The following is a 20,834-nucleotide window of genomic DNA, read 5'->3' on the forward strand; positions in this document are numbered from 1 at the left end:
GTTTTCGTCCGGTATTGAGCACAGTATTTCCCGTCTTAAATTTGATCAATTATTTACGTTTTAGGATACATAACTTTGGATTAGGAACGTTGTTTGAAATGTTTGGACCAAGTTTACAGGTAACTTATTAGATACTTTGTAGGCGAGTTGGAACCGGTGTATTTCTGAATAAAACGCGCCAAATAAATTGACATTTTGGGGATATAATGAAGGAATTTATCGAACAAAAGGACCATTTGTGATGTTTATGGGACATTTTGGAGTGCCAACAGAAGAAGATCTTCAAAGGTAAGGCATGAACTATATCGTTATTTCTGTGTAGCACCTGCCTGGTTCAAATCTGATTTTCATGTGTTTGTATGCGGGGTGCTGTCCTCAGATAATCGCATGGTCTGCTTTGAAATCTGACACTGTGGCTGGATTAACAAGAAGTTAAACTGTATTTTGATGTATAACACTTGTATGTTTAATGAATTCTTATTATGAGTATTTCTGTTTTTGAATTTGGCACAATGCAATTTCACTGGATGTTGTCAAATCAATCCCGTTAACGGGATCTGAGCGGGAATGGGGGTGAAGGGATCCCTACGAGGTTCTATTAAGGTATCTTTACTTTTACTCAAGTATTATAAATGGGTACTTTTTCCATCACTGTCTGTAATAGACTATGGCAGTATAGTGTATGGTTTGGCAGCCCGGACCTCATTGAAAAGGCTAGATGTCATACAGAGGCAAGGACTCAGAATATGTAGTGGGGTGTTTTGGATCTCCCCAGTGTCTGCACTACAGGTTGAGATGGGGGATTTGCCTTTGCAGATTATGATACAGTAACTGGCAATTAATTATTGGGTCAACCTACGGTGACATGGGGTATCTCATCCTGCGAAAGGGATTTTAAAGGCATGCTGGGAACATGAGCGAGGACAAACACAGGCTTTGGGTGGGTGGGTAGTACCCAGGCGAGGGAGATGAGACTGTAAGGAAGGGAGTTTAGTCCAATGGTAGCTATTCTGGTAAATCCACCATGGCTACTCCCGCCTCCAGTAGTTGATCTAGAAGTGTTGGAGAGCCTACCGAAAGATAGGGAGGGTGTTGATCCGTCTGGTTTGTTTAATAGACGTCTGAATACTGTGTATCAGGATTTTGTGGCCATTTACACAGATAATTTACACAGATCAAAAGATCCAAGGGCAGAACGTACTGGGTCAGCATTTGTAATGCAGGAATGTGGTGTGGCAAGTTGATGTACTGACTAAACAAGCACTTAGTAGTGGGGATGTTGTTGTTGTAGTTTCAATGGGCAAGGCAGAGGCAACAAGCTTGATATGGACAGTGATTGTGCAGAAATGGCAGGAGCAGTGGAATAGAGATACTAAGGGCAGGCATTTATTTCAAGTATAGAGGAAAGTCAGGGAGGGACAGAAGAGAGGAGGCTATTGTTACAAAATTAAGGGTGGGTTGAATAAGACTTTGAATGTGATAGGAAAGCATCCAACAGGAAAGTTTTCCCAGGAAACAGAGACAGTGGAGCATGTATACAGTGTGGGCAATATGAGAGGGAAAGATATTGGCTGAGATCTAGTATGAGGGAGAAGGGGATACAGTAAATTAGTTTAAAGAGTATATTGAGTAGATTCAGTGGAGGCTGCTGAGGGGAGGACAACTCATAATAATGGCTGGAACGGAGCAAATGGAATTCGACTAATTCTGCTCCAGTCATTACCACGAGCCTGTTCTCCCACATTAAGGTGCCACCAACCTCCTGTAGTTGTGATCTTTTTTTAAGAGAAACGGGGCTGGCAGGTAGGATTTAGTTTCTCCCTGTCTCTGGCCCACACTCCAATACAGTAAGTGGCGGTAATGCACCATAACGTTAGATGCCAACTGCCGATAAACCCCACCGAAAAGAAGAAACTTCCGGTGCCTCAGTTCCTGTTTCGGCGCAAGTGCACTAGAAATGGAAAGCTACGTAGCAGGGTAACTTTTGTGATGTTTTTTTTTTTTTTAGTTAACCCACTTGACGTCGAAGATATGAGATCCAAAATAAAATAACAGAGCACGCCTTTTATTCACATTACAGGTAGTTGTCATTATATGGTTCTGCGCTTTGTTGAGGGTTTTCTAAATTATTGATAGAACTGTTAGCTAGCTAGCCAGCTGGTTGTTTGTTTGAGTAATGCTAACATGCGGCGCTGCCGGCAGGCTCAGGCCAACTGGTTCACAAAATTCCGTTGAGTTGACTGATATTTCAGATGACGGTGACTCCCCTCTATATTTTTTACGTGTTAACTGGTGCTAGCGTAATAATCAGATAATAACATATTGTGTCATCTCGGGGTGAAAATACTGAACGACATTGCTGTCACACACGTTAACATTAAACACAGTGGTGCGGGCGGGGAATGTAGCAACCAAAGCCAATTGAAATGCTTTAAAATTCGATTGACTTAAATTGCAGCCAATAGAAATTCCCAACATTTGCGATGGCTCTTTAATGAATCTTTGACAAGAGGGTATCCTTTCCGGCGCAATATTCTGTGACGCTGATTTTATGAGATCTCGGGGAGTAATTAGATCAGGTAGCACAATGTTATATGATGTACGATTACAACAATTTATTTATTTGTATCTCGGCGGCCTGTTGTTTTTAGCGGGGCTCGATCAGGTAGAAGCGGCCGCCACCGAAATGGCCAACCTGAACTGGAAACCGTTCATCTACGGAGGGATGGCTTCGATTGTCGCAGAATTTGGTACGTGATGCACCAAAACCTGTTCAGACTAATTTATTTTAATCATGCATTTTTTTCATTATTTTGTTCCCACACACATTTAAGACTCATGTTTAGCTGCATTGAGAAGCACTCAGAGATTTGCAGCAGTCTTCTTGAGTGATGTCTATGGCCCTATATTATGGATGCTACATACAATTATTAATGATGGTACTCCATTGGAGTAGATCTACAGAGACGCAATTGTATGCAATTCTAAAATTTACTTGTGTAACCTCTTAGATAAACTAACAGATTATATTTCACCTCCTTAGAAAAAAGCGAAACAATGCAACACCTACTTTGTGAAAGCATCACATTGATTTGCATTGCATTCACTGCATTGTTAGTCCACCTCATTGCATTGAGATACTATTACCTGATCTTAGTTACTGAGGGGTCACTTTGTCATTTCATTTAAATACTACCAGTGATCTCTGAACTTAACAATGTTGTCATGATGTTGTTGGTTGTTCTCCCTTCAGGTACGTTCCCCATAGACCTGACTAAGACGCGGCTGCAGGTGCAGGGCCAGTCCCAGTACATGGAGGTGCGCTACCGGGGCATGTTCCACGCCCTGTTTAAGATCGGCAAGGAGGAGGGCATCAAGGCACTGTACTCTGGGTGACCAAAAATAATATGGTTTACACATGTTAGCCTATACACTATGGGGGGGAAAAAACAACATATTACAGTATTTAATATGGTGTGCTATGGTAGAACATATTCCCGTTTGGGCAGGGATTGACATTAAGGATTTCCCTTTTTCCCGGGGCAAATTGTATATATATATATATATATATTTTACTGATAATAACCAATACGCAAAGATTTCCAGCAGTCTGGTTTTTCTGGTTCCTCCCCTGTGTGTAGGTGAAAATAAGCTACTTTACATTTTTGAGTAAGTCTTTTGTCAATACATTTTAATATTTGTAGCTACTTTTTAAGTAAATACCTGCAGTCAACTTGTGCAGTACTTTAGGACATAAAGCAAATCGCGATCTTCATTTTACCTGTCACGTTATTTTACATTATGAAGCTTACTGTGGTTCCCCAGAACAGTTGAGCCAGTCACGTGTTGGTATGTAAATAGCATAACGTGAGAAAGCGGGAGCTGGTAGGGAGCTGTGTATTGATGGGTCGTGTCTTATATTGAAAGTTAATGTTTTTATTTTTTTCAGTAGCATGATCAGGGACGTGCAAATGTAATTTTTCTTCACAGAAAATATATTAGTGTAACACATTCGGCAGAAAATAGCTTTGTTTTCATCAGATGACAACAGAAGGGCAGCACTAATTGGCTGGCAGCCTCGTACGTAGGCCTAAATGAGCTTACAGTGAAAAAGCAATGTATTTTTTGCAGTAAACAATGCATGGCAATCATATTTCTAATGTTTATAATAGAGGGAATGTAGCCAGCTACATTTCCTAATGGCCCCTTTTGTACTAAACCGGTAATACCGTATATCCCAGTATGAGAGAAGGATGGTATGACGATATGAACATCTAGATACCACCCAACCCTACCAGTGAAACAGATGAGGAAGAAGAAATGCCATAAGTGTAATCTTCTGCAGTTTATCAGAATTGATAATGTCAGTGTAGGTGACTAGGAGAATTGTTGCAAATTGTTCCCTTCCGTGACATGGCAAATGTTTTTACAGACAAAACAAAATATGTGATCCATTGATGGTATGCACAGGATGACATTACAGGACTACTGCAAGAGAGCCAATCAACTCCAGTCAGCTCAACATCTTGGTCTGAGTGTGTCAACATCCAGGACACAATGTCCAGGTCTGGGTTCTCAGACAGGCTTACAAGAGGCTTAGGTCAGGGAATAACAATTCTCTACACCCCGTGGCAAAATGTGTAGAATTGCAGGAAATTTCAAACAAACATTTTCTTAGGCTATGGCCCGAAAGTCTAGGGCCAGCTCTGACTGCATGTGAGGGTATGGATGTGGGTAAGCAGACCCGCATCCCATGATGAGTTCTGATTTTTTTGTGACCCCCACCACCATTAAAGTTGCCCATCCCTGTCTTCAATCAAAGGTGCATAGCCAGCAGCATACCACCCTGCATACCACTGCTGGCTTGCTTCTGAAGCTAAGCAGGGTTGGTCCTGGTCAGTCCCTGGATGGGAGACCAGATGCTGCTGGAAGTGGTGTTGGAGGGCCAGTAGGAGGCACTCTTTCCTCTGGTCTAAAAAATATCCCAATGCCCCAGGGCAGACACTGCCCTGTGTAGGGTGCCGTCTTTCGGATGGGACGTTAAACGGGTGTCCTGACTCTCTGAGGTCATTAAAGATCCCATGGCACTTATCGTAAGAGTAGGGGTGTTAACCCCGGTGTCCTGGCTAAATTCCCAATCTGGCCCTCAAACCATCATGGTCACTTAATAATCCCCAGTTTACAATTGGCTCATTCATCCCCCTCCTCTCCCCTGTAACTATTCCCCAGGTCGTTGCTGCAAATGAGAACATGTTCTCAGTCAACTTACCTGGTAAAATAATGGTAAAATAAAAAAAAATTAAAATAGGAGAAGCAACAACTGAAAAATGGTACAAGAGACTCCTACGCTCTGTATTATACTTGCAAATTGAACATTTGTTTTTGAAAAGTCATGCTTTGACGAAGGTCTGTGGCTAAAGGGGTGCACTTTTCAACAAATGTTTAATTAGCAAGCATACACTGTGTCCAAGAGATGCATTTCTACCATTGTAGAACACGCAATTGAACAGAATATTTTTCTTCTTAGTTAGATCATTATCATATAAACCTGCTCCACTATCAATTAACCTCAAGCCTCTCTAATAGAACCTTCTCTCATTCTCAACTATTGATCTCTAAGCTACTGAAATGAAGTCTGGTCTTGTATGTGAGAGCGTGACTTTTTACAAGGAAAGTTGGCAGGTGCTTTCCCTGGGGGGAAACGCTCTTCTTGGCTGTGGTTTTCATTAGGGGACAGCCTTAGAAATACCTGTTTGTTTCTAGAGTATCTGAGAGCGGAGTGACCAATGTGATAACAGCAATAGTCAATAGTTCAATTTGCAAGAGAGTTGCAGGGAACCAAGCTTCCCAGGCAAAATACAAATGTCTGCCAACATCTTGACAGTCCTGATGGCAAGCTAATGGGGTGTGAACGTTAGGCAAAAAGCTCTTCACTTGTTCATAAAATTGACACTCCCCGAAATGACTCCTGTCTTTCTCTGTGCAGCATCTCCCCAGCTCTCCTGAGGCAAGCCTCCTACGGGACCATCAAGATCGGGACCTACAACACACTCAAGAGGTTATTTGTGACCCATCCGGAAGGTGGGTTTCAATGACTCCCCAGTGCTTTCTATCTCACATAATTTTCTCTATATGCCCTTTCATGTTAAATTTTTTATTTTTTTGCCCTAAACATCCATCTATGGTATGTCCCTGACAGCTGTTTTAAGCAACAATGCATTGCATACATAGTGCTGTCATAGGCAATGGCAAGGTTCTGTAATAAGGTACTCTCTTCTGTTTGCCTAGTGCCTTCTACAACTGTATAGACTTTTAGCATGTTGTATAAAAACTGGGCATAAATCTGGAAGCATCATTAGTGGCAAGAAATCAGTAGTAATGAGAGAATGACTGTGTCGGGTGGTGGTTGTGGGTCACACATGAGGTTTGGTCGTATCTTGTGGCATCTACTTTTGCCCTCAGAATTATTTAACTTCAGTTGTTTATAATGTCAAGGATCTCAGACATGCACATGAAATCTGGCGACCCTTTTGTATGAGTACTGAACTGCATGTCCCAGCCAAATTCATGTGACGGACTGACCTTACCAACAGTCATACCAGGGCAGGACAATAAAGTCACCCTTTTACAGCCATGTGTGGAGTGGGAGTTTGGAGGGAAGAGAGGGAAGAAGTTAGCTGGCCAACCTGAAAGGGTAGAGGGGACATCAGTCAGTACTTGTGACTTCACCATACTGTTAATTTGCACACACAAACAATCAACAGGGGTTTAAATAAAGCCTGTAATTTTAAAATGGACCATTGCGTTGCTTCTTCTGAAGATCAGTGTTTTTTGTTTTGTCTCTAGGCTTTCCAGTAGAGCTTACAGGGCGTTTTCTCATACTGTCATCAGCAAAAATAACAGTTTGGGAAAACCAGTTAAATACCTGTCTGGACAACCTGCATTGACGCAGATGTCTGAAAACACAGACCGAGAGTGCCTAACTGCCGTCACTAATGGCCAATATAAACAGGAGACTGGGAGCCTTTAATGCAACAGGGAACAAATCTCATCAGCTGTCTATTAATAGGTTTGCATTACATTAACCGGCGCCAACATGTATTCCCATATAACAGGAAGCAATCTCTACTGAGAGACTGAGTATTTACTGCAAAAACAATTACAGGATTATTTGAACCTTTGCAGTAGACAGAGAAATGGAACCAAACGGAGTTTGAAGAGATTACCTAGTTAGTAGAGGGGTTGACACACTGATTTATCTGAGACTTAAGGCAGTGGTTCATTTGTAAATCGGGAGGTGCCGGAACAAAAAGTGAGCACGAGTGGGAGCTGCCCTGGGGAGGACTGCGTATAATTGCATTTGCGTATTGGCATAGAGCAGTAGAGTAAAGGCACTTCCATAAATTTCTCACACGGGTGTTTTTTGTTGTTGCCTAGGGTCTGGGAAAAATGTGGCCTTTTTATAAACATGTCATGCAGTTCTACGTCATGTTACATGACTGGACAATGTTTTTTTTAACACCGCACAAATGATGGAAATGACAGGCTACTTAGACACTGACAAACTGAGAATCTGAGATCAATAAAAACAACCTTGTCTTGAATCCATCAATAGCCTAGGCATATGGAGATACACATATTGTAGGCTACAATATGAGGAGGAAATTATAGTCCTAAAAATGCTTTCCATGCTCACCCAGTGATGTGCAGCTTACTTGCCGGTGATGGCCAATGTGTTCGTGCCTAAATCTTATCCCTGTCATACTACTTTGTAAAACACTATTTGGAAGTTGATCAGATATTTTGGTAGTCTACAGCAGACAGATTAGTCTTCTCTGTTCAGCAGGAGCCATTTGCTTTCCAACCTGTGTTATTCCGCAATTGTATTTGAAATATTTTTTGGAAAGCCCTTATTTGTATGCATGCTATTCACTGACAGATTTGCCGTGCGTTCCTGATTAGGCTATGCCTTATTAGGCTACACACAATCAGCAGACAGCTAGGCAATATTTTTTAAAGAAGCTATTGGTCCTATGTGGCAAAATTATAGGGCTTCTCATTGTGTAGTAGGCTATTCTGAATTATTTCATTTATTTCTGAACAGACAGCAGTAATTATTTGAACACTTTTTATTTGAATTTTTATATTGCAAAAGGTGACAATTATTTTTCATGCCACGAGAGGTACTGGATCCGGCCAAATAAGTTCTGGAATGGGGACTGCGTTATCTGTGATTGTGAAGAGAAGACCTCTCCTCTGCTGCTGTTGTGCTTCTTCACTCTGTATGCCTCACTCTGCCAGGTTGTGCTTCTTCACTCTGTATGCCTCACTCTGCCAGGTTGTGCTTCTTCACTCTGTATGCCTCACTCTGCCAGGTTGTGCTTCTTCACTCTGTATGCCTCACTCTGCCAGGTTGTGCTTCTTCACTCTGTATGCCTCACTCTGCCAGGTTGTGCTTCTTCACTCTGTATGCCTCACTCTGCCAGGTTGTGCTTCTTCACTCTGTATGCCTCACTCTGCCAGGTTGTGCTTCTTCACTCTGTATGCCTCACTCTGCCAGGTTGTGCTTCTTCACTCTGTATGCCTCACTCTGCCAGGTTGTGCTTCTTCACTCTGTATGCCTCACTCTGCCAGGTTGTGCTTCTTCACTCTGTATGCCTCACTCTGCCAGGTTGTGCTTCTTCACTCTGTATGCCTCACTCTGCCAGGTTGTGCTTCTTCACTCTGTATGCCTCACTCTGCCAGGTTGTGCTTCTTCACTCTGTATGCCTCACTCTGCCAGGTTGTGCTTCTTCACTCTGTATGCCTCACTCTGCCAGGTTGTGCTTCTTCACTCTGTATGCCTCACTCTGCCAGGTTGTGCTTCTTCACTCTGTATGCCTCACTCTGCCAGGTTGTGCTTCTTCACTCTGTATGCCTCACTCTGCCAGGTTGTGCTTCTTCACTCTGTATGCCTCACTCTGCCAGGTTGTGCTTCTTCACTCTGTATGCCTCACTCTGCCAGGTTGTGCTTCTTCACTCTGTATGCCTCACTCTGCCAGGTTGTGCTTCTTCACTCTGTATGCCTCACTCTGCCAGGTTGTGCTTCTTCACTCTGTATGCCTCACTCTGCCAGGTTGTGCTTCTTCACTCTGTATGCCTCACTCTGTCAGGTTGTGCTTCTTCACTCTGTATGCCTCACTCTGCCAGGTTGTGCTTCTTCACTCTGTATGCCTCACTCTGCCAGGTTGTGCTTCTTCACTCTGTATGCCTCACTCTGCCAGGTTGTGCTTCTTCACTCTGTATGCCTCACTCTGCCAGGTTGTGCTTCTTCACTCTGTATGCCTCACTCTGCCAGGTTGTGCTTCTTCACTCTGTATGCCTCACTCTGCCAGGTTGTGCTTCTTCACTCTGTATGCCTCACTCTGCCAGGTTGTGCTTCTTCACTCTGTATGCCTCACTCTGCCAGGTTGTGCTTCTTCACTCTGTATGCCTCACTCTGCCAGGTTGTGCTTCTTCACTCTGTATGCCTCACTCTGCCAGGTTGTGCTTCTTCACTCTGTATGCCTCACTCTGCCAGGTTGTGCTTCTTCACTCTGTATGCCTCACTCTGCCAGGTTGTGCTTCTTCACTCTGTATGCCTCACTCTGCCAGGTTGTGCTTCTTCACTCTGTATGCCTCACTCTGCCAGGTTGTGCTTCTTCACTCTGTATGCCTCACTCTGCCAGGTTGTGCTTCTTCACTCTGTATGCCTCACTCTGCCAGGTTGTGCTTCTTCACTCTGTATGCCTCACTCTGCCAGGTTGTGCTTCTTCACTCTGTATGCCTCACTCTGCCAGGTTGTGCTTCTTCACTCTGTATGCCTCACTCTGCCAGGTTGTGCTTCTTCACTCTGTATGCCTCACTCTGCCAGGTTGTGCTTCTTCACTCTGTATGCCTCACTCTGCCAGGTTGTGCTTCTTCACTCTGTATGCCTCACTCTGCCAGGTTGTGCTTCTTCACTCTGTATGCCTCACTCTGCCAGGTTGTGCTTCTTCACTCTGTATGCCTCACTCTGCCAGGTTGTGCTTCTTCACTCTGTATGCCTCACTCTGCCAGGTTGTGCTTCTTCACTCTGTATGCCTCACTCTGCCAGGTTGTGCTTCTTCACTCTGTATGCCTCACTCTGCCAGGTTGTGCTTCTTCACTCTGTATGCCTCACTCTGCCAGGTTGTGCTTCTTCACTCTGTATGCCTCACTCTGCCAGGTTGTGCTTCTTCACTCTGTATGCCTCACTCTGCCAGGTTGTGCTTCTTCACTCTGTATGCCTCACTCTGCCAGGTTGTGCTTCTTCACTCTGTATGCCTCACTCTGCCAGGTTGTGCTTCTTCACTCTGTATGCCTCACTCTGCCAGGTTGTGCTTCTTCACTCTGTATGCCTCACTCTGCCAGGTTGTGCTTCTTCACTCTGTATGCCTCACTCTGCCAGGTTGTGCTTCTTCACTCTGTATGCCTCACTCTGCCAGGTTGTGCTTCTTCACTCTGTATGCCTCACTCTGCCAGGTTGTGCTTCTTCACTCTGTATGCCTCACTCTGCCAGGTTGTGCTTCTTCACTCTGTATGCCTCACTCTGCCAGGTTGTGCTTCTTCACTCTGTATGCCTCACTCTGCCAGGTTGTGCTTCTTCACTCTGTATGCCTCACTCTGCCAGGTTGTGCTTCTTCACTCTGTATGCCTCACTCTGCCAGGTTGTGCTTCTTCACTCTGTATGCCTCACTCTGCCAGGTTGTGCTTCTTCACTCTGTATGCCTCACTCTGCCAGGTTGTGCTTCTTCACTCTGTATGCCTCACTCTGCCAGGTTGTGCTTCTTCACTCTGTATGCCTCACTCTGCCAGGTTGTGCTTCTTCACTCTGTATGCCTCACTCTGCCAGGTTGTGCTTCTTCACTCTGTATGCCTCACTCTGTCAGGTTGTGCTTCTTCACTCTGTATGCCTCACTCTGTCAGGTTGTGCTTCTTCACTCTGTATGCCTCACTCTGCCAGGTTGTGCTTCTTCACTCTGTATGCCTCACTCTGCCAGGTTGTGCTTCTTCACTCTGTATGCCTCACTCTGCCAGGTTGTGCTTCTTCACTCTGTATGCCTCACTCTGCCAGGTTGTGCTTCTTCACTCTGTATGCCTCACTCTGCCAGGTTGTGCTTCTTCACTCTGTATGCCTCACTCTGCCAGGTTGTGCTTCTTCACTCTGTATGCCTCACTCTGCCAGGTTGTGCTTCTTCACTCTGTATGCCTCACTCTGCCAGGTTGTGCTTCTTCACTCTGTATGCCTCACTCTGCCAGGTTGTGCTTCTTCACTCTGTATGCCTCACTCTGCCAGGTTGTGCGTCTTCACTCTGTATGCCTCACTCTGTCAGGTTGTGCGTCTTCACTCTGTATGCCTCACTCTGCCAGGTTGTGCTTCTTCACTCTGTATGCCTCACTCTGCCAGGTTGTGCTTCTTCACTCTGTATGCCTCACTCTGCCAGGTTGTGCTTCTTCACTCTGTATGCCTCACTCTGCCAGGTTGTGCTTCTTCACTCTGTATGCCTCACTCTGCCAGGTTGTGCTTCTTCACTCTGTATGCCTCACTCTGCCAGGTTGTGCTTCTTCACTCTGTATGCCTCACTCTGCCAGGTTGTGCGAATGTGTTTTGAATGCTTATTTTTGGTACAGGCTGTGGTTTGCCTGGTGTGGTGGTTGGGCGGGGGGATCCAGCGCCCGTTCTCCTGCCATAATGAACGGCACCAGGACCACACTAACTCTTGGTCACATTGATCAAGGTTTCACTGTAACTATTGATCTAAACTTAATCCATAATTTCTTTCCTACTCCTCTGTCTCACTTACTTCCACTGTAGATTTGTTTTGTTTACCTGGTGACTTATAATGGTCATTGTTTCTTGTCTTAACCCCAACTGTCATAATCACTAATAAATAAATCATGCTCCCCATTCCATTTCAAACTGTGTGCTGTAAGAGGGGCAGGGTGCAATTTCAATACAATAACAATATTACAGTAGTATGTTTTGAATGGTGACAAATCCAAATTGCAGAGGGTTCTAGTTAGTAGTCATTCTTTTACTTATTATGCTGTAATGAATAGTTTAATGGCTTTCTAAGTCTCATGACTTTCTGTCTGGAGTTGATTACTGCATGTTTGTCGATCTTTTAGATTTCATGTTCACCTCTAAATGATCATTTGAAAGTCTCTTGTTCAGAATTATAGGCACTTGTTTTACGTTGCGCCTACCTCTGTCTTTCTAGAATTTCTCTCTGTCTTTGTGTGTTTGATGTGGAGGAGTAACTGGCTGTACTTTCTTTTCCCTGACAGATGAGACTATGGTGATCAATGTGTTCTGTGGAGTGGTGTCTGGAGTCCTGTCCTCCTCTCTGGCCAACCCCACTGATGTTGTCAAGGTGAAAAACGTGTAGATAGTTGAAAGATCTAGATACTGGACATTGCAGAAAGTAATGTCATGAATAGAACTGACGGGACTCCTTTTTGTGTCAGTGGCATGTTTGAGGCATCTCATAATCTGAACGTCTCACAACGTTTTGCCCTGCTGAACGCAGGCCCTGATTTTCTATATTGTGTTCAGATCCGCATGCAGGCCCAGGGCAGTCTGTTACAAGGCAGCATGATGTCGAACTTCATAAACATCTACCAGACAGAGGGAACCCGTGGCCTGTGGAGGGTGAGTGGTGCCCTCTTGGTCACAAACTATCAAACAGTGGCTCTGATCTGTCATCAAGATTATTATTATTTTTTTATTTTCATGGAAGAGCTTTGTTGTTTTGTAAGATTGAGACCAGTGAGTTTATTTATTTTTGGCCATCTGAAGACCGTTGAGTGACTGGTACTCTCGGGTTGTTGTATTTATACTGTTGTCATCCTCAGGGCGTCATCCCTACAGCTCAGCGGGCAGCCATCGTAGTGGGAGTGGAGCTTCCTGTCTATGACATCACTAAGAAGCACCTCATCAAGTCTGGCACCATGGGAGACACCATACTCACACACTTTATGTGAGTTTAGACATCAATATTGTAAAATGCATATAAATATATAATTTTTGTTATTCATAATGTACCGGCATATTCTCTGAGAAAGATAATAGAAAACCTAACAGTGAGTGTGCATATTATACACCTGATCCTCTGGCTTCTCCCACATCGGTCTCTCTGCCTGCAGTTCCAGTTTTATGTGTGGCCTGGCGGGGGCGCTAGCCTCCAACCCAGTGGACGTGGTGCGGACGCGTATGATGAACCAGCGAGTGCTGTCAGGGAATCCCATGTATAAAGGCACGCTGGACGGATTGATGCAGACCTGGAAGAACGAAGGATTCTTTGCCCTCTACAAGGGCTTCTGGCCCAACTGGCTGCGTCTGGGGCCATGGAACATCATTGTATCCTTTCCATCACTGGAATCAAAGTTCAAACCCACTGTGTTGCCAGCACTATTATCCAAATAACTGAGTCATCTGAACTCTGTCTCTCTGCATTCTATTAGGTCAGTTCAGTTTTGCATCAGGTCATATTGAGTATTTTAGACATCCGAGAACCATTCCTGGTAAAAGTAGGTGGACTTCAGCATTGCAGGACAAGTTGTCAGTTTGTTGTTGAGGTGATATCCCTTTGGGAACTAGAGCATGTTCTAATTCTATCACCCTATTGTTGCTCAGAGGTTCCGAGAGAACAGCAGAGTGGAACGGAGAGCTGTTGCCAGGTATACAGCTTGTGTAATGGCAGTCCTGTCTCCTTTCTCCTTGGCTACCAGTAGAGGGTGCCAAATACTTACACTGAAGCAAAATATGCAAGGAGGAACCTTGTTATGTTTACAGTGATATTGTATAATACCATACAAAACGTAAATTGTATTTAGTGAAGTCTTATAAGTATTGTGATTTTTGTATGGGCACAGACAATGTCATGATTATGCTCCAGGGCTGCCACAAAGTGTTGTCCTTAACTAGAGCTCTTTAGTTCTTCATCACGTTTGAGCAGCTGAAGAAACTCCCCTTATAGTTGAACAGGGAGTGGACACTCCGTCGGACCAGAGTCTATCAGAGCGCGGGAAACACCCCAGCCCCTTGTCTTCGTTTCATTCACAATCCCTCCCTCGTCACACAATCTGTATGTGCATGCTCATCTAAGTTTTATTTGAACTTTTAATAATATATATATTTTTTTTATACAATTTTTAATGTTCGTTTTTTTTTAAAGCACTTCCTCATACTCATTAACCATCCTTGATGCCACTCCTGGCAGCTAAAGCTTAGGATTGTAGCTGAGGACGGAAGCCCGTTTTTACCATAAGGTATTAGCTAGGTACGCTGACTGCCAGCTTGTTACCATTTTAAAGTGAGCTTGTGGGAAAAGGAGGAGGACTATCCAAGGCGGAACGGTAACTGGAGATCTACTTGAGCTTTTTTAGGGATGTGGAATAGGCCTCTGATTGTGTCTGACTAGTTTTTTAAACACATCTCTATACTGCCTGGGATGTGCAAGAAAAAGACAATGGCTGTTAAATGTATAGGATTGGGGTTTTGCCTGTCTGATCTGACGTTTAAATAATGTCTTCAATGTTTTGGGCAGGGCTAGCTAGAAGAGGATGCGATGCATGGCAGGTTAACCGAGTTGTTATTGTCAGACAATTTATTCTCAATGATTTACCTGGGTAAGTAAAGGTTACAGTAGGTGCTGCTTAGTCTGTTAGAGGAACTCAGGACAACGGTGACCCTCATGAAAAAATAATATACTATGGTTAAAATACATTGTAGTGTTTTTGCTGCCTTTACTGTAGTTTTGCTCACATTACTGTAATATTTAGTGCTGTGTTTTTGTGGTTTATAGTATACTGTAGTATTTACTATAGTATTTTACATTATACTAAAATATTCTATAGTAAGTATTACAAATGATTCAAGTATACTGCAGTGTAGTATCGTATACTATAGTTTACTACAGAATTCTATAGTAAGTACTGCAGTATTCTATAGTAAACTAGTATTTTTTTAATGTGGGGAGACTATATGTATGGTTAGTAAGATGAGATGGGAATTTAGTCCAATGTTGAACCAAAGCCTCTATTGGGTACCCGGAGAGTGACTTTGCGTTCTGTACATTTCACCACAACCCCTTTGTGTGAAGTAGAGGTGTCTGCTGTTGTCTGGAACACTAAACATGCACAGGAATGGAAACACTTTCTGGGACCTGCCTGATTGTCATGGTGATTCCCATGAAAGTATACTGAACAAAAATATTAACAACATGCAACAGTTTCAAAGATTTTGCTGAGGTACAGTTGAAGTTGGAAGTTTACATACACTTAGGTTGGAGTCATGAAAACTCGTTTTTCAACTACTCCACAAATTTCTTGTTAACAAACTATAGTTTTGGCAAGTCTGGTTAGGAAATCTACTTTTTGCATGACACAAGTCATCTTTCCAACAATTGTTTACAGACAGATTATTTCACTTATAACTCACTATCACAATTCCAATGGGTCAGAGGTTTATATACACTAAGTTGACTGTGCCTTTTAAACAGCTTGGAAATTTCCAGAAAATTATGTCATGGCTTTAGAAGATTCTGATAGGCTAATTGACATAATTTGAGTCAATTGGAGGTGTACCTGTGGATGTCTTTCAAGGCCTACCTTCAAACTCAGTGCCTCTTTGCTTGACATCATGGGAAAATCCAAATCAGCCAAGACCTCAAAAAAATTGTAGACCTCCACAAGTCTGAGTCATCCTTGCAAGCAATTTCTAAAGTTAATGCTTGGTCGCAAATGGGTCTTCCAAACGGACAATGACCCCAAGCATACTTCCAAAGTTGTGGCAAAATTACTTAAGGACAACAAAGTCAAGGTATTGGAGTGGCCATGACAAAGCCCTGACCTCAATCCTATAGAACAGTTGTGGGCAGAACTGAAAAAGCGTGTGTGAGTTAGGAGGCCTACAAACCTGACTCCGTTACACCAGCTCTGTCAGGAGGAATGGGCCAACATTCACCCAACTTATTGTGGGGAGCTTGTTGAAGGCTACCCAAAACGTTTGACCTAAGTTAAACAATTTAAAGGCGATGCTACCAAATACTAATTGAGTAAACTTGTAAACTTCTGAACCACTGGGAATGTGATGAAAGAAATAAAAGCTGAAATAAATAATTCTCTCTACTATTATTCTGACATTTCACATTCTTCTAAATAAAGTGGTGATCCTAACTGACCTAAGACAGGGAATTTGTACTAGGATTAAATGTCAGGAATTGTGAAAACTGAGTTTAAATGTATTTGGCTAAGGTGTATGTAAACTTCCGACTTCAACTGTATGGAAATCAGTCAATTGAAATAAATTAATTATTGCCCTAATATATGGATTTCACATGACTGGGCAGGGGCGCAGCCATGGGTGGGCGTGGGAGGGCATAGGCCCACCCACTTGGGAGCCAGGCCCAGCCAATCAGAATGAGTCTCTAAAGCACAGGTGTCAAACTCATTCCACGGGGGGCCGAGTGTCTGCGGGTTTTCGCTCCTCCCTTGTACTTGATTGATGAATTAACATCACTAATTAGTTAGGAACTCCCCACACCTGGTTGTCTAGGGCTTTATTGAAAAAGTGACGGAGGCGGCTTATGGTAGAGAAATTAATATTAAATTATCTGGCAACAGCTCTCATGGATATTCCTGATGTCAGCATGCCAATTGCACGCTCCCTCAACTTGAGACATCTGTAGCATTGTGGTGTGTGACACAACTGCACATTTTATTGTCCCCAGCACAAGGTGCACCGGTGTAATGATAATGATGTTTAATCAGCTTCTTGATATGCCACACCTGTCAGGTGGATGGATTATCTTGACAAAGGATAACATGCTCACTAACAGGGATGTAAACAAATTTGTGCACAAAATATGAGAGAAATAAGCTTCTTGTGCGTATGGAACATTTCTGGGATCTTTTCTTTCAGCTCATGAAACATGGGACCAACACGTTACATGTTGTGTTTATATTTTTGTTCAGTGTACATTATGTAAATGTATGTACAGAGATACTTTAGAGAATCTGCTTTGAATTTTTATTTTGAGCTTTGAGTAAAGCCCTGAATGGACTAGGATGTGGGGGCTGTTGTGCCAAAGTGTGCATGTTCTGTACTGTAACTGTACTTTATTGGACCACTGTTGCAAAGCGCCATCTGAGTACGTCAGTTGCCAAAGTATCAGGAGAACTGTACTGTTACATTCTTACTCAGGCCTTATACTTTACTTTCATGATCATGTTTATAATTTACATGATGCCTGATTCTGCACCTCTGCCTCATGTCCCATGGCCATGTTGATTTTTATTAGAATTACTAGTTTTGTTGCTTAATATGTTGTTTCAGCAGTCATGCATTACTGAACAGTCAAGCTTTTTAGCTTTTATCTATGTGTCTTTACAATGATGTAATACACTTTTTTCCCCACAGAGAATCAGAAAGTACTTTACGAGTAACTTTTATTGAATTTCTTTCCAAAGCATTATCTATTTTTTTTACATTTAAATTGCATGATCATGTTTTCCCATATGAACTTAACAAAACACATTATTGAAGTCTTGAACCTGTTGCCCCTTTACTCAGCAATGCAGAGTATGTTATTTACTTTTTCTCTCATTCCTGTTTAAACACTTGGCAGGGCTTACTGCATGCTTTTACTTACAGTATGTGAGCATGTCTAGCTTAGGAACAACATTGCTGCTGTTTTTTATGATTTATTGGACAATTATTGTTTTCATTGGCTCCAGCTGCATTTTGCTGTCAACCACAAATTGATTATTACTTTGGTATATATTAATACATGCTTGGGTGATCATTTTCAGTTGTCAATTCAGGGAGTGATTTTAACTTCAAATTCAAGAATAAATCCATTTTTAAATTAGGATTTTTTTCTATAATTGTATTGGAATTTGAGAATTGACCCCAACCCTGAATCCAGTATAGGCTTTATCTTCATCGTCCTGTCTTTCTATTATGAAAATAGAAAATGACAGTACAATGTTGTTACCTTTTTGACTGCTTAGACTTGCCTTGCTGTATTGTTATATTTTGACGGCTATCTTATTTATTTCTGTTTTTCATGGTTATATTCTCTATTGCTGTGTGACTCAGCTGGCTGAAACACTGTTTGGTCTCTGTCAAATATTTCAGCCTGTCATTACCTGGTCATTTGCACTTTGGTCAAAAGTCTGTTGATTTTAAAACTGTATTTGCAATCAAATATCATCTTGCTTGTTTAGTCAATTGAGTGTTTAGTTGGTTAATTGTGTAAACTATTTTCAGTGAAAGATTTGATTTGGCTTTGTATAAATAACTTGATTAAATGTACACGCCTAAATAAAATGAATTGTATTTATTTTTAAGCACCCAGCACCAGCGTGGACAGTTGAGTAATCAAGTGAGAAGGTAATGACATCTTTATTAGAATGTGCACAAAAACAATGGCCTAACCCTACAGCAGCTCAAAGTATTGATGACATATGCATTATATTCTATAGAGGGACAGATTTCCCCAAAATAGGTGGTAGTAGCATACAGGTTAATACCTGGAACCAGCTGGAATAAATCATATATCCATACAGTGACCTATTTATTGTGTTGGTCCTTCCTAGTATGTGTATGAATTAATGTTCGAGTACTATTATACAGTTGACCAACTCATTTTATAGTGTATCTAAGTGGCTTGGGTTGCTTTCAAAAACAACAACGGTGTGCATCGTTAATTCAACGAAAACTACTGAACGACCAGTTGGAAAAACGTGATTATGGTTGCCCAGAAGGCAGTTAAGTTATGAAACGTAGTAAACGTTGAGACGAACTGAACGTACTGTAGAGACGTTGGTTGCCTCCCACCTTACATTTGCCTAGACTTCAGGTAGGCTACATTCCCTGTGATTTGAGAACATCAATGTGTGTCAGGGGGACATTTGCATAGATATCCGCCCCCAATGCTTTTTTTGCGTAGTAGTACAACACAAAACACCTTCACAGTTCTCAAAGTTCAGTATTTCAGAGACTGGACCTAGTTAGTTTACTCTGCTCCAATATTTTAGTGATAAAAGTTTGCACGCGCGCACTCATTATCTAGCCAAAGTTTCAACCTGGGTGGAATTTATTCTTCGCACTCGCAGCAAGATGTCTATTCAGAATACCTCCACGTCATACAGGACCGTCAGCGTCTCGTCGGACCCAGCCACCACAGTTCTATCGCCGGGCCAATACATCGACGGTTACAGAACTATGAGTGTTTCGTCTGCTCCGGTACAGTATGGCATCGGTAATGGCTACGATACCGTGCGCTACCTGATGCCAGTTCAGCAGGCGATTCAGCAGCAGCAGATGCAGTATGTGCTGGTCAACCAGCCCCCCCAGGCTATGCAGCAGATGGTGTCACCTGTATATTTGCAGAATATCCAGAGGGTCCGTGTAAATAGTTTGGAAGAATCAGGCATCTACCGAGAACAAATTGTAGAGGTGAGTTTATTACAATACACTGTATGATGAAGATGCATTTTGTGAAGAAATAGGCTTAGTGCCTGTAAGAGTATAACAATTTAACATTCAATAATATTATAAAATGTATCATAAGAATGTAGAGAACTGTTCACTTCGGCATCATCTATTAGGCTACTTATGATCACATAGGGACCATCGGAGCAAGTTAAAGAAATCAAAAAGCAATGAAAAGGATATCATCAAATGAAGCTGGTTTTGTTTGTGGAGGTCAAGACTCCTGAGCAAATAAAGAGAACAGCATGTCAGTGCAGGTCCACAAGACAGGTATATCATAATCTGCCCACTGTGTAATTGTCCCTAACCATTCATTTGATAATCCTGTACAGGAAAAGCCACATGCTTTTTTGTGATAGTGATTTGGTAGTAACGGAGCAACCATTTGCTCCAGTATAACCCTACACCAGAGAAAATGAAAAATATGAATGAAGCATAATTGAATGAATGGTTGTCTTGTCTTGGATCCCACAGGGTACTTATGTTATGGAGCGAGCCAATCCTAGTCAAGTTCAAACCAGCTGTCACACCATATAATAAAGCAACTTTTTATAAAAATATTTGTAATATTTTTATTTAACCTTTATTTAACCAGGTAGGCCAGTTGAGAACAAGTTCTCATATACAACTGGGACCTGGCCAAGATAAAGCAAAGCAGTGCGACAACAACACAGAGTTACACATAAACAAACATAAGTCTATAACACAAACACACATTACAGCAACTTATTACGCCCCTGTGATTCAACAGCCCTGTCATCACTCTATCTGCAGCTGTGTTTCTCTTAGAACTTCTTCTGATGCTCATCTTCTGAAGTGATACAGAAATTCAAGTGTTTTTTCTTCTTTGAGATTGAATGTGTAACATGTAACAAATAAGTGGCATGTCCAAAACGTTTTGAATGGTGTGGCCAAGGCGGAGTTTAGGGCGGCCATGTCATTTTGAACCTTCATCGATGCAAAGTGGATTTTTTTCAATATAATTATGATGATTCAACGAATTAAAAGACTCAGCATAGGTTTGGTACATTTCCCTGTTCAAATACATCATAAATCAATTCCAAAAGTATTGTTACTGTTTTTGCATTCAAGGTCAGGAATTTAAATAAGGCTATTAGCGTGCAGCAGTAAATTAACTTGGAAGTGCCATCTAAAGTGCGAATCATACCGTGACATTCGGGGTGTCTCTATTGTTTAAACGGGATCCGCTACGTAGTTGGTTCGTGCGCACAAGGGTGAGGAAAGGGAGGGAGGGATGTGAGGGCGTAGAGTTACAGAAAAGGGTATTTCGTCA

General features: G+C 42.4%; 1 protein-coding gene across 2 annotated transcripts; it reads left to right on the top strand.

Moving 5' to 3' along the window:
* The first annotated feature begins 1,926 nt into the window (after nucleotides 1-1,926).
* LOC129868475 (brain mitochondrial carrier protein 1-like) lies at nucleotides 1,927-18,401 on the top strand. Of its 2 annotated transcripts, XM_055942491.1 has the most exons (9): nucleotides 1,927-2,080; nucleotides 2,652-2,750; nucleotides 3,254-3,392; nucleotides 5,987-6,081; nucleotides 12,328-12,413; nucleotides 12,596-12,691; nucleotides 12,895-13,019; nucleotides 13,186-13,399; nucleotides 13,977-18,401. In XM_055942491.1, exons 2-9 carry the CDS (start codon nucleotides 2,687-2,689, stop codon nucleotides 14,016-14,018), a joined length of 861 nt encoding a protein of 286 aa, XP_055798466.1. In that variant the 5' UTR covers nucleotides 1,927-2,080; nucleotides 2,652-2,686; the 3' UTR covers nucleotides 14,019-18,401. The 2 variants fall into 2 exon arrangements, with proteins under 2 accessions (XP_055798466.1, XP_055798465.1); XM_055942490.1 differs by lacking the exon at nucleotides 1,927-2,080 and having other exon boundaries at nucleotides 2,467-2,750.
* The last annotated feature ends 2,433 nt before the right edge of the window (nucleotides 18,402-20,834 follow it).

Source organism: Salvelinus fontinalis, chromosome 13, assembly GCF_029448725.1.
Source record: "Salvelinus fontinalis isolate EN_2023a chromosome 13, ASM2944872v1, whole genome shotgun sequence".
NCBI classification, from domain to species: Eukaryota; Metazoa; Chordata; class Actinopteri; order Salmoniformes; family Salmonidae; genus Salvelinus; species Salvelinus fontinalis.